Source organism: Panthera tigris, chromosome A3, assembly GCF_018350195.1.
Source record: "Panthera tigris isolate Pti1 chromosome A3, P.tigris_Pti1_mat1.1, whole genome shotgun sequence".
In the NCBI taxonomy this organism is placed as follows: domain Eukaryota; kingdom Metazoa; phylum Chordata; class Mammalia; order Carnivora; family Felidae; genus Panthera; species Panthera tigris.
In genome coordinates, this window is record NC_056662.1 from 47837914 (window position 1) to 47859154 (window position 21241).

At 41.6% G+C, this 21241-nt stretch overlaps 1 protein-coding gene across 4 annotated transcripts in view; it reads right to left on the reverse strand.

The window, feature by feature from the left end:
- Positions 1-1292: 1292 nt before the first annotated feature.
- Positions 1293-21241, reverse strand: part of NAPB (NSF attachment protein beta) — a 40852-nt gene continuing 20903 nt past the window's right edge. For all 4 annotated transcript variants that reach the window (XM_007096571.3, XM_042981001.1, XM_042981003.1 and 1 more), the window contains 6 exons: positions 14296-14351; positions 14039-14123; positions 6758-6862; positions 5711-5779; positions 5290-5340; positions 1293-4294 (listed from right to left, as the gene is read on the reverse strand). In XM_007096571.3, coding sequence (XP_007096633.1) covers positions 4184-4294; positions 5290-5340; positions 5711-5779; positions 6758-6862; positions 14039-14123; positions 14296-14351 — 477 coding nt within the window. In that variant the 3' untranslated portion in view covers positions 1293-4183. The remainder of the gene's footprint in view (positions 4295-5289; positions 5341-5710; positions 5780-6757; positions 6863-14038; positions 14124-14295; positions 14352-21241) is intronic.

The window sequence follows — 21241 nt, forward strand, 5'->3', positions numbered from 1 at the left end:
TGCTGCTTGTCCCAGAGCATCATGAAAGGTGACCAAGGGGATGATTTATTGCCTTCCCAACATTTGTGGGAAATACTCTCAGTGCAAACTCCCAAGCACTCTGTTGCCTTTGCTTTTACCAAAATTTGCTGTACAGAATTTGAAAAAGAAAGCCATGTGGTGGTGGTGGTGGGTGGGGAAGACCTTTACACTAAAGTTGACTTTAACAGAAATGTGGTTTTGCTATATGTGATAATCCAACAGATTTGAGTGTAAATTATAATTTAGTTCTAACCTATTAAAATCTTAAACCTTGCCACACCACGGACATTTTCTGAGACCAAATGAGTGCTTGTTCCCGAACTTGATGGTGTTCATGTTACTTGGAAGTTAACAGTATTATTTTCATGGGGAATACAGGGCCTGGGCACTCACACAAAGGGCCATTTGTACACCTGTACCAAGGTGGGCGTACAGAACTGGGCAGGCTACAAGCGGCTCCAAGGGCCACCTGGCAGATCATCCTAGCAGAACCCCAGAAACCACCCACATACCTCTGCCTGTCTACACAGGGACCCTTACCACAGCAGCTCCCGTTAGGAAAGGGTCCTGGGGAGAGACACCTGAATGAGAACTAAACTAGAATGATCAACAACTAAGAATGCCTAGGCTGGACAGCCTATTCCGCCATTCATTTTTAAAAATTTGCTTTGAATTCTCTTTAAATTGTTGTGAATATTCTTATGGACCTGACCACTCTTCTCGGAGGGGAGGAGCCGGTCTGCAAGAGGCCTCGTCCCCAAGGGCATCCTCTTACTCCCCAGAACTTGAGGCCCGAGTGGCCCATGGGCTTGCTCCTCCCCAGGGGCACGTGTTGTCCCTGTATAGACATTTGCAGAGTGACATGAACACCCACACTGCACAGAGGTGAGGGGCTTCAGAGTTCCTCACCTCCCCCCACAACAGTCTTCTAGGAACCTGCTCTCCCTGCACTTGGCAAGTGACTGTGGCCTAAAGGGATGCCGGCAGGAGTCCTTCCCCTGGCAGCCAGAGGGATGGTACCATGCAAATCCAGGGACTGCATCTACAGGCTGAAACCAGGGCTGCCGCCAAAGCCTCTGCTGGCAGAGATGCCCCAGGGCAGCAGACCTCCACCAAGTGAGGGAGGTTGGGCAGAGCCCAACTCGTGTTTGGATGGAAATTCAAAGAGCTTAGAGAATATTAATGCCCATTACCTTAACCTTAATGGGAACAACTTCAAGGAAATGAAGTTTGATTTGTTTAAATTTATCTAGAAAAGACCCATCAAAGTATTCATAATTTCCACTTTATTTTCTGTACAGGGTGATGTAAAACATACACACTCTTTCTGCTAAGGTAGAGTGATGGTCACACGGTTAGTTTTCATAATATAATCCTCCACCCGAGAGGTCAAGGGAGGAGACCCCGCGATGGCCGGCTCAGCACGTGGCGGCGGGAGCCTGCTCTGGTCCACAGCTCACACTGCGGGCAGGCGGGTCGCGGGTGGCATGCCGTGCTGCCGGGTCCTCCGACGGAAGCCACAAAGGTTTGCATTTGGACATTTTAAATGCACAGTATCAGAGGATACAATAAATGCACACACTTTGGTTACAGGGATGTCATCACGCACGGTCACAACTGTGCAAAAATACTGTTTTCAAATCATTAAATAAAAAAAGGAGGAACTCACATAAGCTACATAAAAATGTTGCCACAAAAAGCAAAGCTTTCCTGTAAGAAATTGTGACTGACTCGGACTATGAACTAACCCCCAATCTGCTAAAATACAAGAGCTGGAACATAAATACTCATTATATTTTGTTCATAAAGAATATTCTGTAACCCCTGAAAACTAACTCGGGCCTCAGTCATGGTACTACCCAACGTTGATGGGACATTTCAAAAGAAGGAAGTTTGGGTAATGTTAACAGGACTGTTCTCATTTTCCTTTTATTTTCTGGCAGTTCTGTTCTAGCCATTACAATTATTTTAACTCTTTTCATGTAAATATTAAACACAGAAAATTATTAACTCAGCCACTGATCCCTGTTTACTTGTTTACTTCAATACAAACAAGCAACTCTCCAACTGTTTTCACAAACCACCACTTCCTCAGACAGGGCTTGTAGGGGCCACGAGCGCAGGGAAAGGAATTGCCTTAAGAGAAATCATCTTGTTCTTACTTCAAGTGGTCAGGCCAGAAAGTCCTTTTAACAAGTGAAACAAACCTTCACACTAGTGATTAAACAAGCACCTGGCAGGTAGGATTTAAATGCTCTCCAGGTGGGAAAGACTCACAGCCTGAGGACACAGGCTAGGAAAGCACTCACCACGCCTCACTTTCACACAAGTGCATTCAGCTGGCTGTGGAACAGACTGAGCATAGGAAACCACCCTGTGCAAATCATTTCTTCATAAGAGATTCCAATAGGAAGTGAAGAAAGTAGCAAATGGGCCATGTTCTCAATTGTACCATAAGTGATAGCCCTCTTTCTTGTAAGAATCCCAGACCTTTGGAGGAAGGAAGGAACACTCATCAGATTTCAGGGCCAAAGGCAAGAGTGTACCATGGCTTCTGACCTTCCTCTCTAGCCATCACTGACCTTCCTCCCCACCAGGCTACCTTGCACAGGTGACCCCACAACTGCAGCCAGGAAATCCTCAGCCACTTGAAGGACAGCCTCCACCACCAGGACTCAGCTGGCCCTTTCCGACTTCCTTTCTTGCTATGTTCTCCTTCATCCCAGCCCAACCTGCTTACCACCCCCATGCCTTCCTTCTCTCTCAGCCCCTGGACTGGCCACACCCTCTACTTCTGCCCAGCCAAAGCCTACCAATCCCAGCTGAGGGACATCTAAAAATGAAAACACCCTTCAAATTCCAGTTACTATCTGACCTAACATGGGGAATTTCATTATCTGTATTTAATGACAGCAGCATAATTTAGAAAGACCCCTAAACTAGTCTAGGAACAAATGCATATCAAACTTAAGTCATTTAAACATAAGAATACACACAGAGAAGATTCAGGAAATAAGAGCATGTCTAAAGCCACAGAATGTAAGCTTATAAGTCAATAGAGCACATATTATGTAAACCAAAATGATACAACTAAATTAAAATATACAAGCTCAAACAATTCCATCAGCCAAGAGGCAAATCGATCCTCCTCAGAAGCTGGTTGGCCTTCTTCCCTAACTGGACACACAGTAAACCCCTGTACCTGTACTTACCCCACCTAACCCAACACATTCAACAAATGGGTAAAATAATGACTGTTCTCTCAAGCTCTGACCTAGATAAACCCCAGCTCTGATGAGGAATCACATGGTGGGGGCACAGCAGGCACCGTCTCAACATGGGCAAGTATCTGAACATGAAAATAAAAGGGACATGCCAATTGAATCACATTTATGTGAATATAAAGAAAGGATTCCACCCCAACAAAAAGTGGAAACAAATTCCAGGAAAAGGAAAAATTGTTTCTTATAGATCTTACATGTGTGAGTGAGTACAAATTGGTCAAACTCACCCTGACATCCACCCATACATGTAAGCAAGCCCTGCCAGGAAGCTCCCTTTTCTCACAACGTAAGTCAGCGCTGCTGACAGACCCTGGATGTTCTGAATTTCCGCATGCACATCAGCAAATACAACAATATAAAAAGCAAACACACTGGTCACTAGCACCATCATAAGAATCACAACAAATAAACAATTTCTAATAAGCGAAGTCATAAAACTCATTCCTAACAGCCATCCTGAACTAAACATGTACATTTAGAGAATACATCCAGGTACGAATTTATAGAAAACAGGCAAAGCATCTATTACCATGATTAGGTTTGGTACTCCAGTCCAAGAAAATGACATAAAAATACGTGGCAAAGTTAAACATGGGCTCTGCAAATATCAAAATGATAGGAATAAGATTGTGAAGTGGTTCTCAAAAAACCATGGGGGCTCCAGTGAGCATGGAATAGCCTATCACACCTACAATATGCACAGGACCTTCCCAGCTGTCTGCTTCACAAAGACACAAACACAGGGAGCTTACACACATACACACACGGTTTGGCTCATATGCAAAGAATTAAGCCATTAAATGGGCATCCCATAAAGATCATGTGGCCCTAACATGAAACTAAAGAGGAGACAGCTGCATGCCACAAAGACATAATGTTCACTTTAGGTCCCCGTCTCCTTCTCCATCCCCTTGGATGGACTTTTTGATACGAAGCAACATGGTCGTAAGCCACTGATCCAAGCGAGATATTGAGTCAAATTCCTTCACCTAGTTTAAAGAAAGAGGAACAGGAATTATTCCATAGAAATACAACCAAACACACAAAAAAATAATGCCCCAGGCTGTTTAAATATTTCCAGTGATAATCCTCCCACTTTTTTTCATTTAAACCTTTCATTCCAGTTTATAACTTTCATCTTTAAAAATAATATGTTTTTTCATTATCCTGGGACTATTTTGGTGGAGCTAGCGACAAATTCCTGTGCTTTTTATACTGCTCTGTATGCTAACATGCTAAACTCCTAACCACCTTTATAATTGGAAGAGCATACTTCATGTGACAAAGGAAATGAGACTGTGTATAAGAAGAAAATGTGGAAAATTACTGGTGTTGCATGCATGAACGTGCTTGCAGACACAGAACATGTGAAAGCAGAATCCCTTTAACTCATTTCAACGCATTACCAAAGAGTGCTATCTTAACAGGATGTGATGGTTTGGTAGCAAAAGTTAAATGGGAAAATATTCCTTTCTACTATCACTTCAAAGCCATGATGAATAAATTAATGGAGGATACTGAGAAATCTGCTGGATTCTAAACACAAGATGGCAAAAGATGGGAAAATAGAAAACTAATGAGCACAAAAAAAAGTCTTCCATTTTTTTTATTCCAAGAATATAGCAATCTCTCACTGCTTTGTTTTTATATTTTAAGCTATATTTAACTGATTTTACTTTAGTTATTTATAGATCAGGTATTTTCAAAGGAAAACATTAAAATAGCAAAGTGTAACACTTTATGATACTCTCTCTTAAATTTGTCTCCCAGCTAAACTCAGCATGGCTAATAGAACTGTCTAATTGTAAAGGTTTGTGGGATATATAAAACATGACCTTTGGAAAATATAACTTGGGTATATTGGATAAATGTTCAAACAAATGTTCCCCAATCCCCATTCCAAAACATTTATACAGGAGAAGGAAAAGAAGTTTCTGTAATTTAAACTTCAAAGAATGTACTGCATCCCAAACACATAACTTACTGCTTCAGTGTAAGCTTCACTGTTCTGTTCTTCATGAGCTTCTAGAAGTTTCTGGTAGCGTAAGTATGGAAAGGTTAGTTTGATAGGCTAAACAGTCCCACCCATGGATAGATACTTCAAATATAGAAATAGCCTTAGTATCACATTAACTGATGTTGCCGAACACCTTACAGAATTGAGGAAATACTCAAATGTAAGCCAAGAGCTACCCTAAGGCAGGGACCCAGTTTTTGGGCTAACATTTCCGAGCTGCCTGGGTTAGAACACAATATTTCCATCCTTGACTCTGGTGGCATTTGAGACCCACTCTGCAAAGGCAGGAGAATGCCAGCGCTCCTCACAGAATTAGAACTTCACTTCAGATCCAATCCCACCTGACAGCAAAGACTGTTTTTCTTCTTCAAATTGTGATGTTACTTACTTTCAATAACTTACATTCTCTTGAATCAGTAAAGGCTGGAAACATTTCCTCATACTTCTCAAGAGCAAGCTAAAAGAGAAAAAACACTTGTTAATGTGTGACTTGCTGAATCAGGAAATAAAGCACTTTCTGTCTGAACATCCTAGTCCTTCAGTAAGATCTACCTGAAGCCTACTTAGATGTATAACAAGTATGCTGTTACACTATCAGCACAGGAAACCTATTCAATCTGAATTACCAACTTCAATTATGAATACATTTCTAAACTAATTTTTCTGTATTAGGTTGCTGTAGAGATGACAATGTGGACCAAATCTAATTCTTTTTATTAGTTTATTTTTGAGAGGCAGAGAGAGAGAGACAGAGTGTGAGTGGGGGAGGGGATAGATAGAGAGGGAGACACAGAATCCGAAGCAGGCTCCAGGCTCTGAGCTGTCAGCACAGAGCCCGACGCGGGGCCCGAACTCACAAACCGTGAGATCCTGACCTGAGCTGAAGCCGGGCACTCAACTGACTGAGCCACCCAGGCACCCCACCAAATCTAATTCTTAAAAACAAACAGACAAGGTGTCCATTTCCATCCACTACACTGTTCAGATTGCAAATAAATCCCAGTGAGACCTTGGCTGGAGGCTGGAAGGAAGGACGCCTCCCCTTCAGTGGCTTCACTTCCGCCCTCCCACCTCCAGAAGGACACAGCAAGGATGCCCAAATCTCTGCCTCCTGTCTCCCCAATCCCCATTCCAAATTGATTTTGGAGTTTGAAAGAAAGGATGTTATTCTACTTTTACTTTTTCCCCCTTAACCCCCTAATTTCTTTAAAGTAAAACTACTGAAGGGAATGTGACTACCAGTTTGGCAGCTGTAACAAGATTACAACTGGGATGCACAGCACAGTATTAGCATTATTATTATTATATTAATGAGGGCAGCTTGGTCTTGTTACAACCACTATCACCCAGTGAAGCACACCACGAATGACAGGGGGCCTGAGGCTTGTTCTCATGGGTCAAGTGCAGCAGAAACTGGCACTGCGGGCCTCCTTACCTTGGCATTCAGCTCATCTACTATGAAGTGACAGAGGGCCGCTTTAAAGAAGTAGTCCTTTGCACTGTACTTCAACAAAGGATTATCCATAGTGTTTGCCCCAACCTAGGCACAGAAAGCAGAATTAGATTTCAAAGGTTTACCTTCCTATTAGGCAAACTGATCCTCACCTACCCTTTAGAAGACACTTGTTTTATCTTACTTACATCAGTTTAGCTATAGATACATCCTTTTAACCCAGTATCACACACTAGGAAATTCTACTAGACAAGAAATGGAATTTAATACATAACGTGCTAACCTGTTAAAAATGACCCAGAAGACTATTACTTTCAGGAAGACGGAATAGACATTATTTTTCTCCATCCCTCCTGCTAAGTGCAACTAAAAGCCCCATTTTATATAAAACCAACATAAGGAGACTGAAAGGAGGAGACAAGTGGAAAACACAGCACAGGTTCCCTGCGTTTTCTTTTTCTTTCATATATCCTGGACTTGGAACAAAAAGTTAGCAACCCATAAATGCCACACTAGATGCAGCAAAAAGAGAGAGAGAGAGAGAGAGAGAGAGAGAGAGAGAGAGAATATACAGAAGTTTGCTTTGTCTAGCTGAAAGACCAAGAAAGGGGGAGCCTAGCAAGACAGAAAAGTTTAGGAAGTTACTGCTCTACTCCAAATACCACAGAAAACTGTGGCTCCACCCCCACTCACTTCAGCAAAGACCCCAGACATAGCTAAGATGTCCATCCTTCTGAGACTGCAAGGGAGATCCCCAAAGCCCTGCCCCCTGCCTAGGTGGCTTCACAAAGGCCCAGTAGGGAACCAAGCCTTTATCCCCACCAGCTAGTAGTGGCCCACCCTTCACCCCTGCTTCAAGGCAGTGGAGACCTGGAGACCTCCTGGGGAGCCTGGGCCTCACTTCTACCCAGGAGGAAGGAGGGAGGGGTCATCCCCCATCTCCCAGCAGGTGAGATGTCAGAAGAGGCCTATAGAGGCTTACAACTTCCACCACCACCTGGCAGAGCAACCCCAATATAGTATTGGTGGCCGCCTCCACCCAGCAACAGTAGTGAGGGCCCAGACGCTAATGGAGGCCGAGTGGGGGCTGAGCTTCAAGCTCCAGCTGGCGGCAGTGAAGTGACAGGCCCCTACTGCAGCCAGAGCAGGGTCACAGGACACTAGCTGAGAGGAAAGGTTTAAATAGGTTCCAGTCCAGTTGTCAACAGTAACTCACTCACAACACCAAAAAAGGAGATCTTAACCTGAATGGAAAACAACAACCAAAAGATGACAGCTTTGAGGGGATAGAATTGTTAGAATTACACAACGATTTAAAAGGAGCCCTAATAAAAATGCTTCAAGCAGCAATTACAAAATAATGCTTAAAACTAAAGATAAAACAGAAAGCATCAACAAAGAAAAAGAAATTTCTAGCAGAAAAAAAAATCCATAAGATATAAAAAAAAAAAAAGTAGAAATTTCAGAACTGAAAAACACAATAACCAGTATAAAAAATGGATAGGCTCAACAGCAGAATACATGGAAAAGAAGAATCAGTGAACTAATGACAGAAATTAGTAATTAGAAATTACTCAGTTTCAACAACAGAGAGCAGACAGATTGAAAAAAAACAAAAAACAAAAAACAAAAAAAACAAATGAACAGAGTATCCGGGACTATCAGACTATAAAACAAAGTCTAATACTCAAGTTGTCCAAGTCCTGGGAGAAGAGAACAGAGAGAGGGGCTGAAAAAGTACTTGAAGAAATAATGGCTGAAACTTCCTAAATGTGGCAAGAAACATAAACTTACAGACTCAAGACGGTTAGTGAAACCCAAACAGGATGAAAGCAAAAATACCCGGGCCAAACTGCATAAAATTCTGAAAAACTGAAGCCAAGGACAAAATGTTAAAAGCAGCCAGAAAAAAATGATACCTTACCTACAGGAGAAAAACAACTTGAATGACAGCAGACTTCTCAGAAGTCGTAAGTGGCACATTTTTCAGGTACTAAAGAAATCAATTGTCAACCCAGAGCTGTATACCCTGGGAAAAGATGCTTCAAGAATGAAGGGGAAATGAAAACATTCGCAGACGAAGGAACACTAAGAGAATTTGTCACCAGTAAACCTGACCTAAAGAAAATGGCAAAAGGATATCTGTTCCTTAAATGCAAAGGAAAAAATGAAAGAAGTAATCTTAGAACATCAGAAGAAAGAACATAGTAAGCAAAATATGGGTAATACAATGGGCTTTTCATGTCTTCTTGGGTTTTTTAAATTATGTTGGACAGTTTAGGTAAAAATTGTATCATTGACTGAGGTAGTTCTCAAAGTATGGAGAGAAAATTATACATTGAATGAAGAGGAGAAAGGGACAGAAAAGAAGGTTTCTATATTTCACTGGAAATAATAAAAATGATGATACCATTAGCTTGTGATAAATTCTGTACATGGTATACCTAGAACAATCACTAAAAACAGCTACTCAAAGACATTTACTTGAAAACACTATAGTCAAGCAACCCACTGTAAGTTATGGCAGGACAAAGAAAACAAAAAAACAAAAAACAGAGCATAAATAGAAAGTAATAAATAAAATGGCAGACTTAAGTCCTGATACATCAAAAATTACATTAAATGTGAATGCTCCAGGTAAACCAATTAAAAGACAGACATTAGTAGAGTAGATTAAAAAGCATGGCATAACTACATGCTGTCCACAAGAAACTCACTCGATCAATTACGGTAATATAGGCAGGCTGAATGAAAAAGACGGGAAAAGCTATCTCATACAGACATTAACCAAAAGCAAGCTGGAGGCTATATTAATATTAGGTAAAGTAGCCTTCAGAGCAAAGAAAATTAACAGAAACAAAGGAAGACATTATAAAATGATAAGAGTATCAACATACCAAAAAAACATGGCAATCCCACGTATGCAGCAAACAGAGCTGCAAAATATGCGAAGCAAAGACTGACAGAAATGAAAGAAGAGAGACAAATCCACAATCACAGTTGGAGACTCCAATACTACACTCTCAACAATGGACAGAAATAGAGTATACAGAAAAACTCAACAACGTCATCAACCAGGAAAATCTAATCAACATTACAGAACATGCCACCAAGCAACAGCAGAACCACAGAACAAATGCCAAGTTAGACCATGTTCTGAGCCATAAAACAACTTTAACAAATTGGTAAGAATTGAAATCACACAGAGTGTGTTCTCCAGCTACAATGGAATCAAACTAGAAATCAACAGAAAGATAAACAGGAAAATCTCCAAACACTTGGTAATTAACCAAAACATTTCTACATAATCCACGGAAATCAATAAATACAATGAAATAAATAAAACAATTTAACAGAATTGTGAGACACAAAGCATTGTTTAGAGGGGAACTGATAGCACTCAACATGTGTACACAACAAAGAGGAAAATCAGTAAGCTCAGCTCCCACCTCAACTCTCTAAAAAAGGAAGAACAAAATAACTCTAAAGACAGTAGGAGGATGAAATAATAGCATTAGAAATCAAAGAAACTGAAAACAGAAAAACAGAGAAAATCACTGAATTCTACCAAATGTTTAAAGAGAGGACATCAATCCCTCACAAATTCTTCCAGAGACGGGAAAATATTTCCCAACTCATTCCATGAGGCCATTACTTTCCTGCCAAAATCAAAGATCTCACAAGAAAATTAAAGAATACAGATTGAAAATGCTCCACAAAATACTAGCAAACTAACTCTGAAAACTTTCAAAAAGGCTTACACATTATGACTATACAGTAAAAAATTAATTTTGTCCAAAGTGAGGTCTTGCTTTTGTCTGTGGCTCCTGGGAAGTCATCTCTAAGCCCTTGCTTGGAATGTCCTACCTGAAGAGTATTTTTGTTTACCTGAGTGTCTCTGACAACGTGGTTCAGCTCAACATATGGAGGGACTGGAGAATAAGATCAGCCATGTCTATGAGCCACAATAAAAATTCTAGATGCCAAGCGCAGGTGAACTTCTTCCCCTGTTGGTAATACTCCATGCATATTTTCACACATTGTTGCTCGGGGAAGTACTCCACTGGGGAAGGACAATAGGAAGTTCCACACTTGCAACTCTCCTGGACCCTGCTCCTAAGCACCTCTTTCTTTCACTGATTTTAATCTGTATCCTTCTGGTATAATAAACCATAACTGTGGCATAATAGCTTTCACTGAGTCCTATGGGTCCTTCTAGAGAATTATCAAACCTGAAGGTGCCCTTGAAGACCCCCAAACTTTGCAATAATCAAGCAGGATTTATCCCAGGAATGTAAGGTTGGTTCAAAACATGAAAATCCACTAATAAAATACACCATACTAATAAAGAACAAAAACCATATGATCATTTCAACAGAAACAGAAAAAAAGCACTTGACAAAACCCAATATGCTTTGAGGATAAAAACACTCAACAAACTAGGAAGAGAAGGGAACTTCCTCAAACTAATAGAGGGTATCTGCAGAAGACTTACAGCTAACATATTATTTAATGATGAAAGACGAAAAGCTTTCTGTCTAAAATGGGAATAAGACAAGGATGTGTGCTCTTGCTACTTATTTACCATTGTTCAGGAGGGTCTAGCCAGGGTAACTACCAAGAAAATTAAGTAAAAGGCATCCAGATTTGAAAACAGGTAAAACTATAGCTATCTGCAGATGACATGAATACATGATTTTCTAAAAAGAAATCAAAACAAACAAATAAACAAAAACCCCAAACCCACTAGAGTTAATAAACTAGTTCAGTAAGGTTGCAGTATATAAAACTAGCAAATAAATAAATAAAAATAAAACTAGCAATTAACAACCTGAAAAGGAAACAGAGAAAACAATTCCATTTACAAAAGCATCAAAAAGAATAATATACTTAGCAGTATATGTAACTAAAGAAGTGCAAGGCTTGCGCACTTTTTAAAAACTATAAAATATTATTGAACAAAATTAAAGAAGATCTAAACACATGAAAAGGCACCCTGTATTCAGAGTTTGGAAGATTTAATGATGTTAAGATGTCAATACTTTCCAAATTGGTCTATAGATTCAATGCAATCCCCATCAAATTCCAGCTGGCTTTTTAGCACAGATAAGTTGATCCTAAAATTCATATGGAAATGCTAGGGTCCCTGAATAGCTAAAACAATCTTGAAAAAAAGCAAGAAAAAAAGCTGGAGGACTCACAGTTCCTGATTTCAAAACTACATAATCAAAACAGTGTGGTGATACTGGCAGAAAGACAGACATATAAGGCCAATGGGATAGAAGAGATGGTCAAATAGAATATCCGTTAAATAATTTCCAGTGAGGGGCCCAAGACTATATTCAATGGCAAAAGGACAGTATATTCAACAAACACTGCTGGGAAAACTGAATATCCACAAGCAAAAGAATGAAGGTGGACCCTTACCTAACAGTATACACAAAACACTATACACTCACAATGAATCAAAGACCTAAACAGAAGACCTCCAATTATAAAACTCTTACAACAAAACAGGGGAGAAGCTTTCAGGACCCTGGGTTTGGCAATGACTTCTTGAATATGATGTGAAAAACACAGGTAACAACAAAAACACAGAGAAACTGGATTTCATCAAAGTTAAAAACTACATATCAGAGGACACCAACAACAGAGTAAAAAAAGCAACCCACAGAATGGGAGAAAATATATAAAGAATTTCTAAAATGTAATACAACCCAACTCAAAATCAGGTAAAGGAACTGAACCAACATTTCTCCAATGAAGATAGACAAATGGCCAACAAGCTGGAGTGCCTGGGTGGCTCAGTTGGCTAAGCATCTGACTTCAGCTCAGGTCATGATCTCACGGCTTGTGGGTTCGAGTCCTGCACTGAGCTCTGTGCTGACAGCTCAGAGCCTGGAGCCTGCTTCGGATTCTGTGTCTCTCTCTCTCTGTTCCTCCCCCACTCATGCTCTCAGCCTGTCTCTCAAAATAAATAAATAAACATTAAAAAAAAATGGCCAACAAGCACATGAAAAGGGTCTCAACATCACTAACCATCAGGGTAATGGAAACCAAAACCACAATGAAGTGTGACTTCATGCTCATTAGGGTAGCTGTTATCAAAAACCCAGAAAACAGAAGGTATTGGTGAGGATGCAGAGCAACTGGAACCCGTGGACATTGCTGGTGGGAACGTAAACTGGTGCAGTCACTGTGGAAAAGTTTGGCAGTTCCTCAAAAAGTTAAAAACAGGGGCACCTGGGTGGCTCAGTTGGTTAAGTGTCTGACTCTTGGTTTTGGCCCAGGTCATGATCTCACAATTTGTGAGATGGAGCCCTGCATCGGGCTCTGTGCTGATAGCATGGAACCTGTTTGGCATTCTGTCTCCCCATCTCTCTCTGCCCCTCTCCCACTTGCACGCTCTCTCCCCAAAAAAAGGTAGAAACAGACTTGCTTCATAAACCAGCAATCCCAATCCTAGGTATATATACAACCAAGGGAACGGCAAACATACCGCCCCAAAAACATGAACACAAGTTTTCAGAGCAGAATTATTCATAATAGTTCAAGTGAAAAAAGCTCAAATGTTCATTAAGTGATAAACAGGTAAACTAACCACGGAATATTACTCAGCTATGAAAAGTATCATTACATGCTAAAACAAACGTGTTTCAAGGTTTTAAGAAGAACCTTGAAAAAACTATGCTAAGCAAAAGAAGCCAGTCACAAAAGGCCACATTTCCTAGAAGGCCTAGAATAAACAAGTCCACTGAGACAGAAAGTAGAGAGTGGTTTCAGAGACCAAGAGAAGGGGAGATAGGAATGTCTTCTGGGGGATGATGAAAATGATTTGGAATTAGGTACTGGTGATGGTTACACAACTTTGTGAATATACTAAAACCTACTGACTTGTATTCTTTACCAGGATGAATTATATGATGTGTGAATTATATCTTTTTTTTTTAATTTTTTTTAACATTTATTCATTTTTGAGACAGAGAGAGACAGAGCATGAACGGGGGAAGGTCAGAGAGAGAGGGAGACACAGAATCTGAAGCAGGCTGCAGGCTCTGAGCTGTCAGCACAGAGTCCAATGCGGGGCTCGAACTCACAGACCACAAGATCATGACCTGAGCCAAAGTCGGACGCCCAACCGACTGAGCCACCCAGGCGCCCCAAATTATATCTTGATAAAAAGGAAAATTAAACAAAGTTTAATTAAAAAAAAAGACTCAGAGTGACTTCCACTGTAAGTCGGCAAGACTGCGGCAGCCTCACCTGCTCGTAGATCTCGATGGCTTTCTGGTACTGCTCCAGCTGGGCGGCATACGCTGCCACTTTCAGCAGACACTTGTTAGCTGAACTGCAATCAAGAACCAGAGCAGAGCAAGTAACAATCCAATGGAAAAATGGAAACGTATTCCAGTACACCCTCATTTGGTACAGCCCGATATGCTCACAGAGTATGGTGAAGGTTTTTCTTTTACCACACATAACAAAACCCATTTAATTATATTAAGAAAAACGACACTTGCCTGTTGGATTCTTCCCCTTTGTAATAATCAGCTGATTGTTCATAATGTGCGATAGCCTGAAAAACACAAATGTATTTTACCCAAATTACTTGTCTGAAGAACTACGTTTAAGAATTACAACTGCATAGGTATTATTCCTATAGCTAAACCTATTTCAACAGCACACCTTTCATAACTTGGTCTCCTTTACTTGAGGAATAGAATATAGCATGCATATCCGGAATACTCACTGTCCACCAAATTTTCTTCTTCCCTTCCTCCAAGGCAAATGCCCAGCTACACTATTTCTCCAGCCCCTACTTGCAGTTCCGGGCAGCTGTGACCTGCTGTTTCCAACAGAATGTAAAGAGACATGCTGTGGGACTCTACAAGGCTTGCCTTATCCACTTGAACGTGTATTCTTCTTCAGGCCTCATCCCTTTCAATGAGCTAGAATGGCAATGACCAAGTTTGGAGTGACAGTGGAAGCCACAAATCGAAGATGGCAGAACTGTCCACCTTGTTCCAAAATAACTACAAAGGGCAGAATGTACCTCAATCACCATGTACCCACTGCTGCCAAAACCAGAACAGCTACGCTGGATGGTTATTTTAGAGACACACAAAGCCCTATTACATTTTAGGTCTACAGCTTGCCTCAGCAGCATAGACTTTCCTCATCAATACCTTAAGTGGCATCTAGAATAATAGTGTTGCCTTCAATCTAAAATGTGTGGTGATGAATTAACAGTCAAGTGGAGAAGAAACAGAGGTTTTAAGCTGGAAAGCTAGAAGCCCTTGTCACGCTGTGGCATAACAGTTAGTGAAATCAAGCATATGACAGCTCAGAAGGCAGAACACATCCCTACTGGATCCAGAAACTCTACAGGAAGAAGCTGTATGGAAAGAGACAGATAATAGTGTATATTGCTGTTTTCAGCAAAGCTTTGTAAGAGAGAACTCTGGAAAGAATTAGCTTGTTTTGTAGGCAATTATGAAAGAAAACAGACAAAGTCCAGTGATAGGGCCTCATACAACTGGAAAGGCCAATGGCTTCTATACCCCAAATGGCAAAAGATAAGTCTGAACATTTTAAACTAGGGGCCTGGCAACCTTTTCTGTAACAGCCCGGGTTATAAATATTTTAGGCTTTGTGAGTCATATGATGTGTTGCAACAACTTAGTTCTCCTGCGGTACCACAAAAGCAGCCACAAACAGTAAACAAATGAGTGGGTCTATGTTCCAAAAGCTTTATTTATGGACAATTTTAATTTCACATGGTTTTTACATGTTGTGAAGTGCTGTTTTCTGACTAATGATTAAAAAACATGAAAACTATTCTTAACTTGGGTATACACAAACAGGTGGTGGGTTTGTGGACCTCTGCCTTAAATTTCAAGGTTTTCCCAGTAAGCCATAAAGAGGAAGATGGCTGGTATCAGACTACAGGTGCTCCCTTCCCACTAAGCCCATAGCTTCAAGGAAGTCCTACCCAATGACTGAACAGAGAGGCACAAAGACAAGAAAACAAACAGGCTAGGGAACTATGTTAAAGATCACTCTAGCCGTGGCTCCTGGGAGCTGACTGGAAGCAGAAAGACCTGGCCATAAAGCCTCAGCCCCCACCTTCTTGCAGGTACTAGTGTAATGATCAAGACCAACACTGACTTGGTTTACAAAATTTGTTTACCTCTGAGGCCAACATTAGCCATGTCTGGACTGCAGAGCATCATGGATGGTTTGTGAAAAACTGACACTTCTGGGCTTGAATAATTATGTTTTGGGTCCATTTGGTCAGCCTACCCTAACTAATATACTCCCCAAACAAATCTTCTGAGTATTATTTATAACAGGGGCAAAACTGGAAACAATGTAAATGGTTAAATATAATAAACTACTATGCTAAGATTAAGAATAATGACAGAAAGTATCAATACGGAAAGTTCTCCATGAAATATTAAATTAACAAACAGCCATGAAAGAACAGATACATTGCAGTCCTCTTTTCACACATACATAGACACATAGGGAAACCATCTGGAATAGATTCCCTGCACACTTATCAGAGCTGTCACATACACAAATGTGTGGGATGATGTGATGAATATATATGTTCTCCCACTAAAATGTAAGCTCTGTAAGGGCAGGTGTCACCATTATGTCGCTGAACCTAGCAGAGCGTTGATCATATAGTAGGTGCTCAATAAACAGATGCTAAGTGAGTAAAGGCAGACTGCATTTCAAGTGATAGCCCCCTACTAAACTACTGCCAATATCTTAATGTGGAATGCCCAGAAAGTGTTTCAGTCAATTCCTAATTAATCAAAAGTAATCTTCTTTGAACTGTTCCCATGCTCTCTAAAGTATTTAACACAGTTTTCCATTGTAACAGATGGGGTAAAGTATGAGAAATGTGACTGAATCTTTACTAAAGAGTGTCAGATGATATAACCTCAAGGAGTGGGGCCAGGGGGTGGGGGTGGGGACTCTCACTACTTATTTTTCTAGTTCTCACAACACCAGAACTCAATGAACAGTATTGGGTTAACTGTATGTAACTGCGGTTTTGAGGTAAAAATAAGTGGCCAAATAGGGACAATTTGGTTTAACCTAATACTTATTAAGTAATGATACTGGTTCATCAAAATGTAACTGTAAACTCCAGCTAGATTCATCACAGTAAAAAGAAATTTAAAGCTTAGTTTTTAATAGTGCTAATTAAGCCAATAATGAAACTAATACTTCCAAGTTTTGACAGAGGTTATAGTTGAAATCAAATCTTATCTAGTGGCTTAACAAAGAAGTTTCAGAGAAAAGAGGTTGGCACAGGTTATCATTGGATGTTCACACCTAGTTTGGAGTTTTAACATGCAGTGAAATTTACCAGCCACAAGTAGACCCTCGCACCTTACAAAATTACCCACTGTTTTTTACAATTTAACAGACCATGATAAATATCGAAAGTAGAAGACAGCCACCAATAATAACTGCACACATGACTATAAACCCAGACACAAAATCATCCGTTATCCTGTTATTTAAGTAGCCCACCAAAGGAACTACATTCATATTCTTTTTTGGGGAATCTGGTGAAGGTCACAATGCTGGAAAATACATGAATCCTGAAATGAGAGACAACACTCTTTAGGACTGCAGTCCTCATCAGTCTTAAAGCAAATGCAATTTCCACATCTCAAGCTTAAGAGTCCACTTTATAGGTCAACTTAACCTTCAGATGGGATCAACTCTTTTAGAATATATACCTCCAGACAGGACATGAACTTGCCATAGGCACATCCTACATGGTAACCAATAGTATTAAATCATGTTCTCCAGGGGCTGAAACAGAAATGGTCACAATTCCTCTGGGTCATTTAAAAGCCCATTTAAAAAGGACCCATTTATTAGTTTGTTTAATGTTTTATTTCATGAAATCAAAGGAATAATGTGAGCCTTTGAAACTTCACACACTTCATTGGTCACTAGCTAAAGTCTGTGCACGACTTATAGAACATACAGTGGCTTATATTAACAGAGAATAAATTCATTTGTAATAAATCAAATGTAAGGTACCTTAATAGAACTGATTTTCAAACTTAAACTTCAAGCACTACTGACCATAATCTGGTGAGTCCAACCAAGGAAGCAAGGGTAATGATTTCTAAACACAGGAAACCAAACATCAGGGAATACTGCAAGGTAACCCTCTGTGTGCTGAGTAATATTCTTTTTTTTTTTTTAAATGTTTATTTTTGAGAGAGACAGAGCATGAGTAGGGGAGGGGCAGAGAGACAGGGAGACACAGAATCCAAAACAGGCTCCAGGCTTTGAGCGGTCAGCACAGAGCCCAATGCAGGGCTTGAATTCACAAGCCATGAGATCATGACCTGAGTTGAAGTTGGACACTTAACCCACTGAGTCACCCAAGTGCCCCATGCTGAGTAGGGTTCTTAAACTGCTTTTAAAAGGGCATGTCACATTAGTGTAGGGAGATGCCACCTGCTGGCCAACTTACAGAATGGCAGGAACACCATGAGTTCTGGGGGGATTCAGAAGCTGACAAAACACATTTTTTTTTAAAAGAAGGAAAACAAGAGAACACTACAGATCATTTTATCCACCCTGAATTTCACAAACGGAGACCCATGTGTGAAGTGGTTGCTCAAGAGCATGCCCTGGCAACAGAGATGGCACAGTGCTGCAGGCTCCTGGCTCCAGTGTACTCTCCTGACCACCCTGGGAGAAGCCAACGAAGGAGCCTCCACTGGAAAGATGGTCTGCATGAGTGCTTGTCCCCCTAAGATGATTCAACCTTGGTGAAGATACTGTGCCCACCCGAGACACCCTGAAAAATAAATATCCCAGCCACACCAGACCCATCTCCTTTCTGTTCCATCACCAATTCTGCAGCAGGGAGCACAGAAGGGCTCAGGTCTGGGTCTCCCCATCCTTTCCAGGGTCTGCAGATAACCTCTCTGATGAGAAGGGCCACATGCAATGCAGTCAGTGGCTCTGATTTAGTCAAGATTGGAGCACCCTTAGAAAACCATGGCATATATGACAAAATGGCCAAATCATGAATTCTATTAAATAAGTCATAGTGAGTTTTGTGCTACATAACCACAAGGTGGTGATTAGCATGAAGTCAGAGGGTGAAGGTTAATTCCAGTCGAACTTTAGTAGTCAGAGACACCTCCCCAAACAAAGATTCTATGTGCTTTGGCAGGTACATTGCTATGGCAGAGATAGGGGTGTCAGAGTCTACTAAGTACATAGAGTTCTGGGTTTTTGGAATTCATCAGTAAACAAGAGGCAAAGCTCCGTGCTGACATGGGGTGCCCACTCTAGTGCAGGGAAAGACGATGAATAACAGGAATGATGAGTAAGCATTTGTAGCGTATGACATAAGGTGACATGTGCACTGCAATAAAAAGAAAAAGCCGAGTTGGGGGAGGTGTTTGGGTATGTATTCGTGACAAGATGGGGTTCCAATTTTAACTAAGTGGTCATGATAGGTCTCATAGAAAAGGCAACAAATTAAGCAAAAATTTGAAGGACAAAGGGGAGTAAGCCATGTGGGCATCTGTGGAAGAGCCCCAAGGACAGAGGAAACACAGTGCAAAAGTCTTGAGGCAGGAGCTCATCTGGCATGTGTGAGGATCAGCAAAGAGGTCATGGAGGCCACAGCATGGTATACAGCACGGGGGAAGAAGGTGGGGAAGAGCAAGAAGAGAGTTCAGAGAGGCACAAGGGTGGGGGATGAATCAGTGGAGCCTCGGAGGCCATCTGAAGGCTCTGGCTATTCCTCTGAGTGAAGATAGGGTAACATCAGGTTGTAAGCAGTGAAGACACAATCTGATCTACTTTACCTAAGGATTTCTCTGGCTGTTCTGTTACACTGGAGGGAGGGGGGACATTACTATTGACAAAAACCAGTGTAATATATATGAAATTATCATTTCACACCAGGAGAAAAGTTCTCATATGTTGGCAACAGTACCTGTCTTGCTAACTTCCAAGTGGCTGCCATACTACACCTAACTCCTTGATGCTCCATTAGGATTTTAGTCAACATTGCTATTCTTAGTATAAAGCCCCCCTTTCCCTGAGAAAATGCACAAAAGCAGAGAAGAGAGTGAATCCAAAAGGAAAGGGTGATGGGGACCTTATGCCCAGGGCTCAGAACTCAAGCAGGAGCAAAAACAGGAAGGCCAATTTAGAGGCTCCTGCAGTGACCCAGTGAAAGCTGGGGGCACAAGGAGGTAGTGAGGGGGCGGGGACTTGGGAGCTTAGAGGACAACACTGTAGAAATCGCCCACAGACTGGATGTGGAGAAAAAGAGGATGCCTGTGGTTCGGAGGGGGAATATCACAGTGGAGGGGGGGGATCGGAATCCTGTCTCAGACACACTGGACTGGCAGTGATGGTTGGCAGACAGGAGGATACAGGGATCTGAGGTGTGGAGGGAGGTCTGGGCTGCAGATAGACTTGTGAGCCACTGGCAGACAGTCTGTAAAGCAGTGACGATGAGTGCAGAGAGAGCACCAAGAGAGCAATGTGGAGTGAGAGAAGACAAGGAGTTAGCCCCAGGGTGCCCCACACCAGAGTATGGGGAGAAGAGGAGGCACCATCAGTTACCTGTTCCAGAAGCAGAGAGACGGCATGAAATAAAAGAGGAAGAGGGATGCCTGTCTGATGCTGCATGGGGCTCAGCGAGTGCCCTGACCATTCAGATAGGACAGAACTGTAACCCCAAGAGCATGCCAGGTGCTCATCAGCCTGACAGGAACCATTGGCCTCCACTGCCGCTTTTCTTTCTCACTCACACCTCTGGTTTCCCACAGTACTCAGGACGGTGTTACATAAACATGTGTCTCTAGTCTGAGCTGACGGAGTCTCCGGATCTGACAAATGTCTTCCTCTTGCCAAGGTGCCCTGAGCCCTGCAGGTGATCCTGTAACTGAGAAGACAGGGTGATAAAGGATGAAGCCCTGTGCTGGGGCCGGCTTTGCATCAGCTCTGCTGGATCCAATCTGAATGGTTCCAGGCAGCTCAGTCCTTTCGAGCCCTAACTTCCACATCCATAAAGGGGCCTCTGTGCTATAAGAGCTAAAAAGTGGTAAAATTTCACAGCATGCAAGCAACGACAGAGCCTGGGAAAGAGTGGTGCTCAGTGTTTCCTCTTCTCTTCTTTTGCTGCTATAAACCACAGCTCAGAAAACCAGCCCCATGTGAAACAGAGGTATGGCTAGGCCAGTGTTCAGTTCCCTTCTTCCTCCAGGTCAGGGCCTAAATTATAAAGGTGAGCACATCCCTGCAGTCCCAAAGCTTCCTTCCTGAAGCCCAAAGGAAGACTTCTGGAAACACCACCATCCTGACACAAATCACCCAGAGCAGAGAGAGCGGGCAGGCTTGGTAAATGTTACCCAGCTCTCAGGTGTCAGGCACTTCCCTGAAGAGAAGCCT